This window comes from Anser anser (genome assembly GCF_964211835.1).
Source record: "Anser anser genome assembly, chromosome: 24".
In the NCBI taxonomy this organism is placed as follows: Eukaryota; Metazoa; Chordata; class Aves; order Anseriformes; family Anatidae; genus Anser; species Anser anser.
This window is the reverse complement of record NC_139745.1, coordinates 1,401,918-1,416,138: the sequence shown is the minus strand read 5'-3', so window position 1 is coordinate 1,416,138 and position 14,221 is coordinate 1,401,918. Positions and strand designations below refer to the sequence as shown.

Here is a 14,221-nt window from a genome sequence, read left to right as displayed (position 1 = left end):
GTCCTGCTTCTGGGGACAGCTGAGGGGTCTGGCAGCAAAGACCCATCCCTGAACTGAGCCGCGTTGCCCCAAGACCCTAAATCACTGCCTAAACCAGGAGCTGCAGCTGCTTGGGAAGTTTCGGGAATTTTTCCTGGGGCAGGAAATGAATTCAACCACCAAAGGAGAAGTTCCAGCCCAAACAGCCCAGGCAACTGCACAGAAGGGGATTTCTGGGGCTGCGCCCAGGGAACACCCCGCGGGGCAGCGGGTGCAGGGTGTGCGCATCCCCATGCCCTGGGCAGGGCAGGGCTGGCCATGACGCTGCAGCTGGCCACCAGCCTCAGAAAATATTGGCAAATTCAGTAAATGGATCTATTTACAGGCTGCCAAGGAGTATCTCCAGAGGCTTCGGCCAGCGAGGACTGCCTGGACCCCCCCACAGCCCAGCGGGGGGACAAGCCCTGCTTCCGCAGACATCGCGGCTTCTCTGTGGGTGTCCCCAGGTCCCTCCAGTCCAGCACAGTCCCCGCCATCCCAGCCCAGGCACACTAAGCGCTGAAGCCAGCAGCCCAGCCTTGTAATATTTAAAACAATTTTATTCATGAAAATATGCTGTACAATGCACTATACACAGTTCTTTACATTGCCACATACACAAACTCTAATAGCACAACCAAGAAAGTTACCATTGCCTACGATAGATGCGTGGTGAGAGATGACGCCTGTCAGAGACCCTCCCCCCCAGTCTGTACAGTTATAAATACGAGGGAAAGGACGGACCGAAGCCGCCGTATGAAGCAAACCAGTGGGCCCCCCCCCCAGCGTCCCCTCGACGCCGGCTCCTGGCTCCGGGCAGGGCTGGGGCTCGGTGGGCGCAGGGCTGGGAGCAGCGGGCTCTCCCTGCCCCATGGGCTGTCCTGTGGGGCAGGGACGGGGCTTGGGGGACAGGAGGGGCTGCGGGCAGGGGGGTTGCTGCAGCCGGGCGAGGTGGGAGGCGATGGGCTGGTGCCCGGGGAGCTGTTGGTGGAGGTTCCAGAGCGAAACCCGGCCCCGATTTCCATCCGGCAGCAGTGCAGGCAGCGGGGTGCTGGGAGCATCCAGGCTCACCAGGGCTCTGCCAGCCCCACGGGCATCACCAGCTCCCCCCACGCCGTGGTCCAAGCACCCAGGTCCAGCCCATCCCCGTCCCCTCCACCCAGAGCCCCCCAGCTCCTGCCCACCCCTCCCCGGGGTGCTTTCTGGGGGGGCCCACGCCCCGGCTCCCGCTGTCCCTCGCACCGCACCGCACGACGACTGTACACACGACGCTTACCAACACGACTCCACCGCACACACGACAACCCCACGGTCACGAACCACAAAGACAGCTTCGCAATGGGACCTGCCCCGGGGGTGCACGCCCGGGGCCACCGCGCCGCGGGGCAGGGGGAGGCGAGCGGGGCTGGGGCTGGGGGCTCTTCTCTTTCTGCTGGTGTGGACGGGGGTCCCTGGGCACGGGCATCCCCGTCTGCAAACGCCCGCGTGCCGGGTGCTGGTGAGCTGCTGGGTGTGCCCATCATGCAGACACCCCCCCCCCATTTCTCCCCTGCTTGGGGGGCACACGGGGCAGGACCCCCGCTCTCTCCCGTGGCAGCCCCAGTGCCTTCCCTGCCTCTCCTCACCAGCTCCTTCACACCCCCATGCAGAGCTGGGGGAGCCGGGTACTAAATAGCCATTTGCAATCGCAATCGGTTTCCGATGATTTAAATACGCCTGAAACAAGAGGTGGTGTATAAAATGAATGATCCTGACCCAAAGAATAATTCTTTTTAAAAAAGCATTCAAGAAAGATTATATATAATAGAATATATTAAATTCTGTACATGATCAAATAATGTAAACATAATTAATTAACCTGTAAGAATGTCTTTAGAGACTATGCCCGCCATGTGCCCAGGGCGGAGGTGAGCGGTGGCACGTGGGGCTCCCCTGGCACGCTCTGCCACAGACCCGGGGCCAGGAGAGGCGCAGGGGGTGCCCACCCACGGGTCCCCCTGCCCCAGCTCCGAGCACCCATGCTGTCCCTGTGGCTCAGTGGGACCCAGCACTGGCACCACGGTGGGAAGGGAAGAGCCGGGCTGAGAAAACACGCTGGTTTCGCACAGCTGCCCTCGCTGCTTCCCAGGGGCAGGGCGTACAAGAGAGCCTGCAATGCCCAGGAGGAAGACAGATCCCATGGGCCAGAGCAGCGGCTCCCACCGCCCTCTCCTCCCAGCCCCTCCATCTCCTCTGGACTGTGCTCCTGCCTGGCTGCCCTGCTCCAGAAACCCCCCTGTGCCCGGGCTCAGCAGGGCAGGATGCAGCGGTCCAAGGGCTCAGCCCTGCTCCATTTGAATTGTGGTCCCTGTCCCCACCGAGCACCAGCCCCTGGCAGACTGGTGCACCGGGGCTGACCTCTTGCTGACTCCTCCGGCCCCTCTGCCCAGACCAGCTCTCCACCATCTAGTTCCTGGGGACAGGAGCTCCTCCTGAAGCCAGTAACAACCCCAGGAGCTCCTGTCCCAGCCGTGAGCCCCATGGCACCTCCCTGAGCTCTGCCCATGGGGCCAGCAGCGTGGGTCACACTGGCCTGGGAACCTGGGGAGGGGAGGGCAGGGTGGGCACTGCTTTCCCCCTCTCACACACAGACAGAAACACAGCCAGCGTGACCCACACCACAGCCCCCCAACTTCTGCCCATAGCCCTGGCATCCAACACCACAGCCGAGCCAAGACAGGACGTGCGATGGGCACAGCCCCCGCTGAGCACGCGCTGCCCCCGACCTCTCTCCTCTCCCTAAGCTCGACCCTTCCTTCCAATGCAATAACTCAATGGCAAAAGAGTGCACGAAATCAAATAAATACGCCCCCCCCCTCCCCGACCCTGTGACTCCCCCTGGCCTGCGCCGGCACAGGGCACGCGGCTAGCAGCACATCCTCTGGCACGGCCACCACGGCACAGCCCACACCAGTGACCGCAGTCCTGCAGCACAACCACGGCATTGCAGCACGACCGTGGCATTGCAGCATGATCGTGGCACTGCAGCACCACCACAGCACTGCAGCATGACCACAGAGCTGCAGCACAACCGTGGCACTGCAGTGTGACCGTGGCAATGCAGCACGGCCATGGCACTGCAGCACAACCACGGCATCACAGCGTGACCATGGCGTTGCAGCATGACCGCGGCACTGCTGTGTAACTGTGGCACTACAGCATGACCTCTGGCTTGCACAGTGCACATGTGCTGCTGCAGCTTGCACACCCTTCCCTCCATCACCAACCCTTCGTGTTGCTTGGTAGACAAACCTGCCAGAAGCGCAGCAGCGGAGGGGGCCTGGGCACGCGGGTTGCACTCAGGTCCCCAGAAGGGTTTGGGGAGTGATGAGCTCCCCGGCCTGGGGCAGGCTCCCTTCTCCTGACACTTCAACTTGGAGGACTCGCTTCCTAAGGTGGCTCTGAGAAAAGGGTCCCCTTCTGGAACATGACGCGCACGGAGCAGGTCCCTGCACCACCAGCTGTCCCTGCTCCACCACCCAGCCCCAGGACCTCCGGCACAGGGCCGAGCCAAGCCGGCACCGGCGTTCGGACCCCCTGGAGAGGGCTTCCCCCCCTGCTCCCCTGCCCGCCCTGGGACCACCTGGCTCCACCACTCCTGCCTGCCCCGTGTCCCCTGGCGCCGCCGTGCCCATCTGGGGCCGGACCCTGCCCCATCTCAACGTTTGACCCTAGGGTTTGTGTTTCATCGCGAGTTTGACCCGATGGCTCTAGCCCATCTGAACAAATAAAGGCAGAAGAGAAAGGAAAAAAAAAAAGTTTGTCTCGGCGTTCCCCTCGCGACGTCTCGGTGGCGGGCGCCTGGGCGGGCGTCACCCAGGCACCCAGCTCTGGTTCGTGGGCTGCGGGCCCCCGGGCAGCGCGGGCACGTTGAGCGCGTTCTGCGGCGGAAGCGCCGAGTCGAAGTTGAAGTCCATCTCGTCGCTGTCCATGAAGTCATTCAGGATGATGGACTCCACGTCACACTCCAGGCTCCCGTTGAACATGTCCAGGTCCAGGTCTGCTGGGAACCTGTCTTGGCCCAACACGGGGGGGTGGACGGCCCCCGGGTAGGGGCCCTGCAGCGAATCCAGCAAGCTCATGTGTGCCCCTTGGTTAGTAGCGTAGGAATGCAGGTGCCCGTGGTGCGGCATGGCCGTCATGCTGCACGTGTCACTGGGCAGGCTCATAAGGCTGACAGGATTGGCTAAGGCACTGGTGTTGACCGCAGGGTGGTGGCTGGCTGGTGACGGGTGGTACAAAGCGCTGCTCTTCATGAGCGAGGCCGAGTGGGCCGGGTAGGAGGACAAGCCCTGCTCCCCGCCGCCGCACAGCAGCGGGGTCTGTCTGTGGCCACGGGCCGGCACCATGGGGCCGGCCTGCGGCAGGGGCAGGTCCCCCGGGACCATGCTCTCCTTGTGCGCGTAGGAGATGGAGGAGAGCAGGTCCTGCAGCGAGGCGTTCCTGTAGGAGCTGACCGGCGAGAAGGTGGCCTGCTTGTTCTCCTGGATGGTCTGCATGGGCAGGCGGCGCATGAGGCTCATGGCCGGCTGGCTGTAGATGGTCCCGCAGTACGTGTTGGTGGCGGCCCCCATGCTGGAGCACTTGGAGTTGAAGGTGAAGCTGGAGCTCCGCTGCCGCAGGGCGGCCGGGGGCAGCTGCTGCGAAGGGCTCATGCTGTAGCCGTCCTGCAGGTCCTCCAGCAAGCTCTCCCCGAGGCTCTCGTTCAGGCTGATGGTGCCGGTCAGGTCGGTCAGCCGGGGCAGCTCCACGGAGCAGCGGGCGCTCAGGGAAGGAGACATGGTGCTGGAGGGGCTGGGGTACATCAGCGGGGAGGACGGCGTGCCATCGTCCTCCTCCAGCTCGTCGGGCTCGTGGTTGGACATGATGGGCGAGAGGCGCCCGCTCAGCGTGCTGGCCGAGGAGTTGGCCCGCGTCCTGAAGTCCGCCCAGGCGTCGTACTCATCGCTGGCGTGGGACGCGGGGCTCTCCGACCACTTGGCCTGCTGGGAGGACGGGCTGTCCTCCCCGCGCTCCTGCGTCACCTGCAGCTGCTTCTTCTTGCTGGCCTTCCCCTTGATGCGCAGGAACTTGCTGTTGTTGTCCATTGAGACCGCCCGCCGCCGGGGCGTCTTCCCCGTCTTGCCGCCCTCGGGGTTCAGCATCCACCAGGAGCTCTTGCCCGTGCCCTCGTTCTGCACGCGGATGAAGCGGGTGTGCAGGGAGAGGTTGTGCCGGATGGAGTTCTGCGGGGACAAGAAGCAGAGGGGGCGGTCAGACGTGGCTGGGGGCAAGGGCAGCTGGGGGCGGGGGAACGTGGGCTCCATCCCCTGGGTCTGTCTGGGCCAGAGGGGCAGAGGCAGCTGCAGCAGGGGCAGATTCAGGTCCCGCACCGCACCGAAGCCAGCGAGGTCTGCATGGGGGTCCCACTCTTCTCCATCCCTCCCATCCCCACCGCCCACGTGCCCAGCAGAGCTCAGCAGCACTCCCAGCCCACAGGGAGCAGCAGCAGCAGCCGCCTGCTGTCCCCACCACCACACACCCTGCACCCTCGCCAGCTCCATCGGCAGAGGGACACCCTCCACCTGCACATCTTTGGGTGCCAGCCCCCTGCACCCTGCCCAAGGCCGCTCCCGGCAGTGAGAGGCACTGGTGCTACAGCACGGGGGCTCTGCAAGCCCAGCTTCATCCCCCCGGGGCTGGCAGGGAGCGCTGTCCCTGGGCACGCTCTGCCCACATCTGCACCACGCGGGGTGACGGGTCGGGTGGTCCTGGGGAGCTGCCTTCCTAGTGCCGGGCAGGGGAGGAGAGGGGCCAAGGACACGTGCTGATCTTTGCAGCCCCCGGGGAGCCACTGCAGCTCCCTGCTTTCCCCAGGAGGACGGAGGGATGCGGAGGGGGAAGGAACCAAGGTGCTGGGGAGAAAGTTTGGTGCCGTCGCCGGCGTACAGTGGAATACTAATGAAGAGGCGAGTGAGCTCCAGCCTCATCTATCATATTATGTAATGGCTTACTTCTCTGCACTTCATTTATTTGGAGATTGCTCCCAGGCTGGCTCCTCGCCAGCAGCCACCAAATCCAAGTCTACAGAAATCAATCTCGCGCTGACTGATTAAGCCGTGTTTAGAACTAATTGCTCCTTCGTGTGTGGGGAGAATAAATTACGGGCTTTAATTTCACATCTTTAAAATGCAACTGCAGGTATGGGCTAGCCATTAACCCCTTCCTGCATGGCCCCACGCACAGCTGGGGAGGGGGCAGGCGGTGGCTGGGACAGCTCGGGGACAGGCTGGGAGCGGCGGTGTCTGCCCGCACCACCCACCAGCACCTCCAGCTGCAGCAAAGCGAGCGCAGCAGGGAGAGTCCCCCCCCTGCCCCCCCTGCCCCTCCCTGGGGACACCTGATGGCCCAAGCCCCCCTCCGTGTAACCGCACCGCAGTGCAAACTGCAGGGGAACGAAGCGGAGCACGTGGCTGTCACCAGGTTTGCAGAGCCAGCAGCCAGCTCTGCCCCGCGGTGCCACCTCGCACTCAGGTGGGGACACCCAGGGATGGGGACACCCGAGGACATGGACACTCGGGGATGGGGACATGGGAGCAGGACTGGCTGGGTGCTCCCAGGGGTCCCAGCACGGCCCCGCTCCCGCCCTGCCAGGCAGGTGATGCAGCAGCCCTCGGCTGGGGGCAGCTGCCCTGCACAGAGCAGGGACAGGGGCCAATTTCTGGGGTCCTTGCCTTCACCTCAGCTGGCTACGGGGGACAGTCAGCGCGGGGCCAGCCTCCTCCCCAGCTCCTGCCTGCCTCCCGCTCTCAGCTCGGGGCAGGACCCCCGGGGGCACCTGCACCACCCGTGCCCAGGCTGGCATCAGGCAGGGACCCGGCTGGACGGAGGAGGCTGGCGTGGGGAGAGGAGGCGAGGCTGCTGCCTCTTCTGCAGCAGAGCTTCATTAAGAGCCAAAAGACAGCAGCAATTAAGCGCGAGGCGCGGCGAGTCCGGCTCTCTCCTCATTAGCACCCAGACGCACTGGGCCCTGGGTGCAGGGCGCAGGGCAGGGGCAGGCAGGAGCTGATTAGCAGCGGCGGGCGGGGAGCGGCTGTACCCACGGGCGGGGAGCTGCTGCCCCCACGGGCAGGGAGCTGCTGTACCCACCCCACTGCCCCCGCCACCCCACTGCCACCTATGGCACCCAGCCCCGGGCCTGATCGCCTGCCCCAAAACATGGGGCTCAGCAGGGCAGGGATGTGCAGGGGACATTGCAGCCTGCAGGGCCGGCAGCCTTCATGCCAGTACCTGCCTGGGGCGTACTGGGGCTCTGGCAGGTTTTGGCAGGTGCAGGGGTGCATGCAAAGGCCGATGCCAATCGCAGGGACCCCACTGTGCCTCCCGCACCGCTCTGCCCTGCTTTGTCCTGCAGTCCTGTATCACCTCTCTGTCCAGCCTGCGCCCCCTCCCTCTCCCCACGTGTGCCCACCACACCCCAGACCATCCAGCACCTCATGCCCCTCGCCAAGGCTCAGCATCCTGTCCCCCAACAGCCCCACGGCGGAGGGCAGGGACCCCCCCAGCCCCACGATGGACAGCAGGTACCCCCCTCACAGCCCCACGGCGGAGGGCAGGGACCCCCCATCTCCAAAGCTCATCCTCAGCATGCCAGGGCTCCCCCCGGCCACAGCAGCCCACCACCATCTCGGGCAGCAGCCTGGAGGGGCAGGAGGTGCCCTGGGCCGTGCACCTCGCTGCCCAAACGCTGCAGGCAGCCCCCCAAGCCCTGTGCACCCCGGGGGGGCGATGCCGGAGGCTTCCCCAGCACCGCAGAGCCCCGAGCCCGGCTGCTCCCTGCGCCCTGGTCCGGGGCGGGGGGGGGGCTCCCTTGGAGCACCCTCGCCCCCTTCGCCGCCGAGCCTCATTGTCAGGGGAACAGGCAGTGTGAAATCGGTCTGATTAGCAATTAGTCCCATTGTAAAAGGATTAGCCGGACCCCATTGTTTGGATGAGTGACTCGACTGGCAATTTGCATCTGGCAGCGCCGGGAGCGTTTTCCCCCCGCGTCCTTTTGACCGGCCGGGGGCTGCCTGCGGGGGCCGTGCCCGGCACAACCCGGGGGGCTGGGGGCGACCTGGGCGGGACTCCCCTTGCAAGGGCCCCCAGCACCCAGCTGCTCCCCACACCCCTGTGCCTGCCCTGCATCCCCTCCAGCCTCGGGGTCTGCAGGCTTTGGGGTGCGGGGGGGGTGGGAGGCTGACATCCCATAGGGGTGCACGGGGCACGGCACGAGTGCAACCCAAGCGAGAGCAGGAGTGCACAAGGCCCAGCTGGGCACAGGGCAGGCACCGCCAGGCAGCGCCCATAGTGCCGAGGGTGCAACCCCGTGCCCCCATCCCCTGCCCCGCGGTGAGCCGCTGGAAGCCAGTGATCGGCACCTGGGAAACCCAGCGGAGACATCGGCTGCATTGCGGCACCCCGAGCCATGCCACGGCCGTGCCAAGCCCCTGGAAAGAGCCGGATCCGACGTCATTTGGGGTGCCCACCCTGCAGGGCCCCAACTCGCTGACCCCCTGCTCCCCCCCCGTCATGCCCACCCTGCCCCATCCCTGCCTCGACCCGCCCGCAGCACACAGATTTTGGGCGCTTTCCCTGACGGAGAGCTGGGCAGCGGGCACCCAAGGGACCTCTCTGGAGCCACCTGCGAGTTTCTCTGTGCCAAGAGCTTGGGCAAACTGGGGCTCATCTGCGACATGCTCACATGCCCTGTCCCTGCCACGTTCCCTGCTCCTGCGTGCTGTTCCCAGCACCGTCCCTTGGCCTGCCACCCTTCCATCCATCACCTGGGGACCTTCTGAGCAAAACCTCAAAAGCCCAACACCACAAAAACCCCAAATCCAGCCCCTGTCCTGCATGTCCTGCACCCTCCTGTGGCCCCACATGCTGGCCACATCTGCCCTGGCTGCAGCTGCAGCCCACTAATGAGCCCGGTGCCTGGCGGGGCCCCACACGCAGGCTGACGGGAGGAAGCAGTGTAGGGCCACTAACGAGCACTCTGCCGCCCGCTCTCCGGCAGCATGAGTGTGGCTCTGGGGGTTAATTGATGCTTATTTACTCCTCACACACAAAAATTGCCAGTATTGGAGGAAATATTTGCGGGGGCAGAGGCTGCCGACAGCCTTGATGGTGCCCTGTCCCGGGGGGATGCCACGCAGGGGTGACAGAGAGGCTGGAGATGGCACAGGGCGCTCGCTGCCATGTGACAGCAGCACAAGACATCGTCCTCACGCGGGTGACAACACAGCCCACACGCACCAGCACCGAGATGCCGTTATCCCCAGGCCAGCCACCAACCTCCTGCCACCGTCCCCTGGGGACAGCCAAGCCCCACTGCCTGCCGGCAACGTCACCGTGCCCCCCGCTGTCCCAGCGTGGGCACAGCCCCTGCGCTCAGCCCACCAGCCCTGGCACCGCCGCAGCGCATCCCGCGCGCGGCCCACGCCTGCCTGGCGAGCAGATGGCAGCAGCACGGTGTGGCAGCGCCGCGTGCCAGGGGGTGGCAGCGCCCCTGGTGCCCGCGGCACCTCCCGCCACCGAGCACTGCCAGGTGCCGGCAGGGAGCGGGGACGCCACCCCTGTCACCGCCGGTGGTGGCTCTGCAGCACCACGGGTGGGGGAACCCAAACTTTGCCTCCTGCCCAAGCTGCCAGCGGCACCGGCGGCAGGAGGGAGGCAGGAGCGGGGCGAGGTGAGGCAGAGAACGGAGCAGCTGGGGTGGGGATGCTCACGGGGGGCTCGTGCCCCCGGTGCCACCCCAACCAACTCCTTGCAGGAGGCAGGGAGCCCAGTGGAGGCTTGCCCTCACCAGCCTGGACAGAGGCCCTGCTCCCTTCTTCCATAATGAATTTTCCAGCCTCTGCCCCATTCTCCCAGTGTCCACCTGCTGGGAGCTGGCAGCCCTCCGGCTGGTGGGACGCAGCATGGCTGCATGTGCCCCATGCTGCCCCATAGCTGCTGGCACTACTGCCCCATAGCACCCCCTGCCACCTGCCCCATAGCCACACAGGCAGCCCCCGATGCTGCCCCACAGCACCTCAAGCTGTGCCCCACAGCTGTCTCTGCAGCACCCTACAGCCACCCCCCGCAATGCCCCACAACACCCCCATGGGGACCCAGCGCCCTCCCCAGCCCGTCCTTCCCCCGAGCACTGCTCCTGCAGCCGGGCAGGGCAGGGGGGCCCAGGGGGGGCCAGGCGCCCCCGGGAAGGGCACTGGGGGGGCAGAGCGAGGCCGCCAGCCTCCCCGGGGAGCCCCACACCGTGCGGGAGCAGCCGCCCACCACGGGGGTCTCGCCAGCGGCTGCCGAGCAGAGGCGAGCGAATTCGGGTCAGCGCACCGGCTGAGCAGAGCCGGGCTGACTGCTGCTAATTGAGCCAGGCGCCCATTAGAGGCGTGATGGGCCGCGGCCGTCCCGAGCCCTCCGTCGCAGGTGGCTGGCACGCGAGGAGGCCGGCGGCAGCCTGGAGGCTGTCGGCGCGGCCGGTGCTGGGCCTCGCCTGCCTCCTGTGTTACGGGCAGCGTGAGGCTGTCAGACAAAGCCCAGCCAGCATCTCGTTAGGGGCCGCTGATCACCCCTGGGGGGGGGGCAGAGGGGCAGCTGGGGCTCGGGGAGGCCCCACGCAGGTGGGGCAGAGCTGGGCCAGGCCCGGCAGCGATCAGGGGCCAGGGGCCTGGCCCTGCCCAGCCCCACAGATCGGTGCTGCCGTAGGGCAAAGGCTGGCTCCGGGCCTGCCCCATGCTTTGGGGTACAGGAGAGGGGCTGGGAGCCTGGGCAGATCCCACACACCTCATGCTGGGGTCACGGCGTGCCCCACACCGACCTCGCCGTTTCCCGGTGGACACCGGCACCGCTCCCCCTGCCAGGCCCCGCCAGCCCCACCCCAAGCCCCCAAAGCCAGGAGGAGGCCCGCTGCTCCCCCTGCCCCCCGTGTTGATCTCAGAGCGGGCCCTGCCCCACCTCTGCCCCACAGCCGTGGGTCTGAGCCCCAGCCCGGCCCCGCCATGCCCGCGGAGCTGCCCCATGGCCGGGCGCTCCCCCTCGCTGCCCCTGTGGGCCAGGCGGCAGGGCCTGAGCATCGCGGCTGGCACTGTGCCTCCCTCCCCTCGTGGCCACGAGCAGCCCCAGCTATTTTCAAACCAGCAGGAAAAGGCACTGACACAAACCCAGCCACGGCCCCCGCCTGCCCCCCATTGCCCCCCGTGCCCAGCGTTTGCCCCACAGCCCCCAGCAGCACTCTCCATGCGCTGCAGCCTCCACACAGTGCGGGGACAAGCTGGGACCCCCAGGTGGGGGCCAGAGCCCCCAGGTGGGTGCCGAACCCCCGGACAAACGGCACACGGCCGCTCGGTTCAGCGCTCCCCACACACCGGGGCTGCCCGTAGGGGACATGGGGGCGGCAGGGGGCAGGTCGGCCTCTGCCAGCCTCATCCTCGGGAGGCTCCTCGTGGCGGCAGCGGTGGCAGCAGGGGAGGCAGGCGCGGGGCGGCCGCGCATCCCTCTCCCGGCCCTGGTTACCGCCGCTGCCAAACAGCTGGTTGCTACGAGTTGTGCAGTGGGAGTGTGTCCGTCGCCATGGCAGCCGATTTATTTTATTTTAGCCAGCTGCCGTCGCTCTGTGCCCCCTCCAAAAAGCATCCTCCCCGTGCCCCCGCCTCGTCCCCAGCGCTGAGAGCCCCCCACGGTGGGACAGCCTCTCCCCGCTGCCCCTGGGGGCACAAGCACAGCACCAGCGTCCCCCCCGGTCGGGGACGAGGCTCAGGGGACGAGGCTGGGTGCATGGGGACAGCACCAGGTGATGCTGGAGGCAGCACCCAGGTGCCCGAACGTGGGGCTGGGGGTGCCTGGGGACGGGTGCGGGGGTGCCCTGGGGCTGGCGGCGCTGCCCAGGAGCTGCACGGGGCTGGGACAGGGAGGACCCAGCCTCAGCCAAAGCAGACACGAAGGAGGCTGAGCCCACGCTGGCTGCCACCCAAAGGGTCCAAGCAAGGAGGTGACCCCCTCCCCCCGGGCAGCTCCCACAGCCCACCCCAGGGTGTGCTCCACTCCTCCTTTGGCTAGCACCTGGGGCTTCTCCCGGAACAGACCCAAAACCCACCAGGGCCTCCCCAGGGCCACCTCCTCCTCCAGCCACAGCCTCTCCCAGGTGCGCTGAGGTCAGAAGGGGCCAAAATAGTCCCCATGCTGCTGGGACCATCCCCACACTGCCGGGCTCTGCTGGGGTGCACGCTGCGGGAGCGACCTGCGCCGCTGCCATCCTGCGCTGCTGCGCTGCCTCCGATCCCCGAGCACCTCGGGTCCGCCCCACTTGCTCCCCAAGGTCTCATTAGATCACCACAGGACAGACTTGGATAACGAACATGGCACTCGCCTCCCAGGGCAGCTGGCACAGGGCTGGGTCCCCCAGGTGGGTCGCTGAGCCCCGGCTGTGGGTCCGTGCCCGCAGGATACGGCCCGGTGCCAGCCTCCAGCCCCACCAGTCCCACGTCCCTGCCCCATAGCGCAGAGCCAAGGGAGGGAAGGGGGGCAGGCAGGGTGCTGGGAGGGGGCTGTGGGGCAGACGAGCCCCAGCCGTGTGCTGGTGCTGCCTGCCCCTGACAGACGCTGCGACCTGGTGACAGTGCCCAGCCCATGCCAGAGCCCGCTGCTCGCCCCTGCTTCTGATGTGCCCCCGTCCCACGGTGATGCCGTGGGGTGGGCAGCAGCAGTAGGGGTGGCTGCAGGTGATGGGGTGGGCACGGGGTCAGGCCACGCTCCCTTTGCAGCCCCCTGGCAGCGCTGCCCACCCAGCCCCACATGCAGCACTGAGCCAGCCCCAGAGCAAACCACGTCCTCCCCCGGCGCCCCACAAATTCCACGCGCTGGGAAATCCCACCAGCACCGCTCCCCAAGGGACCCAACACACAGAGCCGTGCTTTCACCCCGCAACAAGACTCCCCAGAGCTGGAGAAGCCCCGGTGCCTCCCTCCGGGGTCCCAAGGGCGCCGGCACCACCAGGGATGCCGTGCACGGCGCCTGCCTCCCGCTGGAGGCAGCGAGGCTCCCAGCCCTCAGGGGCTGCTGCGTCCCCGCCAGCGCCCCAGCCCCGGCCTGCCCGGACCCCTCCACTGCTCCACACCGGCTGGGACGCCTTGGAAAGACCCTCTCCACCATCAGCCACTTATCCAGTAATACTCTAATTACACCCCAGAGTTGGCCACCAAAATAGCTGCAGTAAATCACACGGAGCTGCCATGTAATTTTTGCATGAAATTACAGTATTTTTTCCCCTGGGTTCAATTTCCTCCACACCAAGTTCTTACCGCAGCCAAATAATTAAAGCAGCCACGCTCCCTTTTCCTCGGGTACCGTTTCAACTCCCCGCTGGCTGCCCCCCCAGCCAGGTACCAGGGCACAGCTGGCTGGGGACGGAGCTGCAAAACCCCACAAAAAAAAACATTTTGGGGGTTCTCCCAAGGGAACCACGGGACCCAGCCATGCGGTGTTCCTGCTTTCTGGGCTGTGATCTACTCTGGAGCTGGACTGTGCCCAAAAGCGGCCCAGGAAGCTGGGCACGGGGCCATGCACCGGGGCACAGAAGTCCCCGAGGACCCACAGGAGGGAGCCTGCCCTGCTCTGGATCTGCCCGGCCTCACCATGGCCCCTTGGCCCCCTGGGACCCCCATGGTGGGGATGCTCAGAGCAGCAGCAAGTCCTTGCTCCTGTGGAACCAAACCCTCCTTCTTCTCCTCCATCAAAATGTCCTCCTGCTCCATCCCTGATGTCTTCCCTGCACCGTTCCCAACATCGTGCTCCAACCCCGATGTCCTCCTTGCTCCATCCCAAATACCCTGCTCCATCCCCAATGTTTTCCTGCACCATCCCTGATGTCCTGCTCCTGGAGGCGAGGGGATGGTTTGGCCATGCTGGCAGGGATTGCTGGCAAGCTAGGAGCACTGGGAGCACTGGGAGCACTGGGATCACCATCACCATCAGCCTGCGGCAGGCAGGGACCAGGCGGGTGGCTGGGGCCGCGGGGACATCGCTGCCTTGGATCCCTCCTGGTGAAGCACATTCTGTGCCCCAGCTTTATTCTGGTAAAACTGACCTGGTTGTTGAAGAGCCCAGAGCAGGTACCTGTGCAAGTCTGAGCCCCACAGGTGGGCAG

General features: G+C 66.2%; 1 protein-coding gene across 1 annotated transcript in view; it reads right to left on the bottom strand.

Annotated features, from left to right (window-relative positions):
* Positions 1 to 557: 557 nt before the first annotated feature.
* Positions 558 to 14,221, bottom strand: part of FOXO6 (forkhead box O6) — a 30,129-nt gene continuing 16,465 nt past the window's right edge. The window contains exon 2 of the mRNA XM_083809902.1: positions 558 to 5,282. Within this exon, the coding sequence (XP_083666028.1) occupies positions 3,870 to 5,282 (1,413 nt within the window). The 3' untranslated portion in view covers positions 558 to 3,869. The remainder of the gene's footprint in view (positions 5,283 to 14,221) is intronic.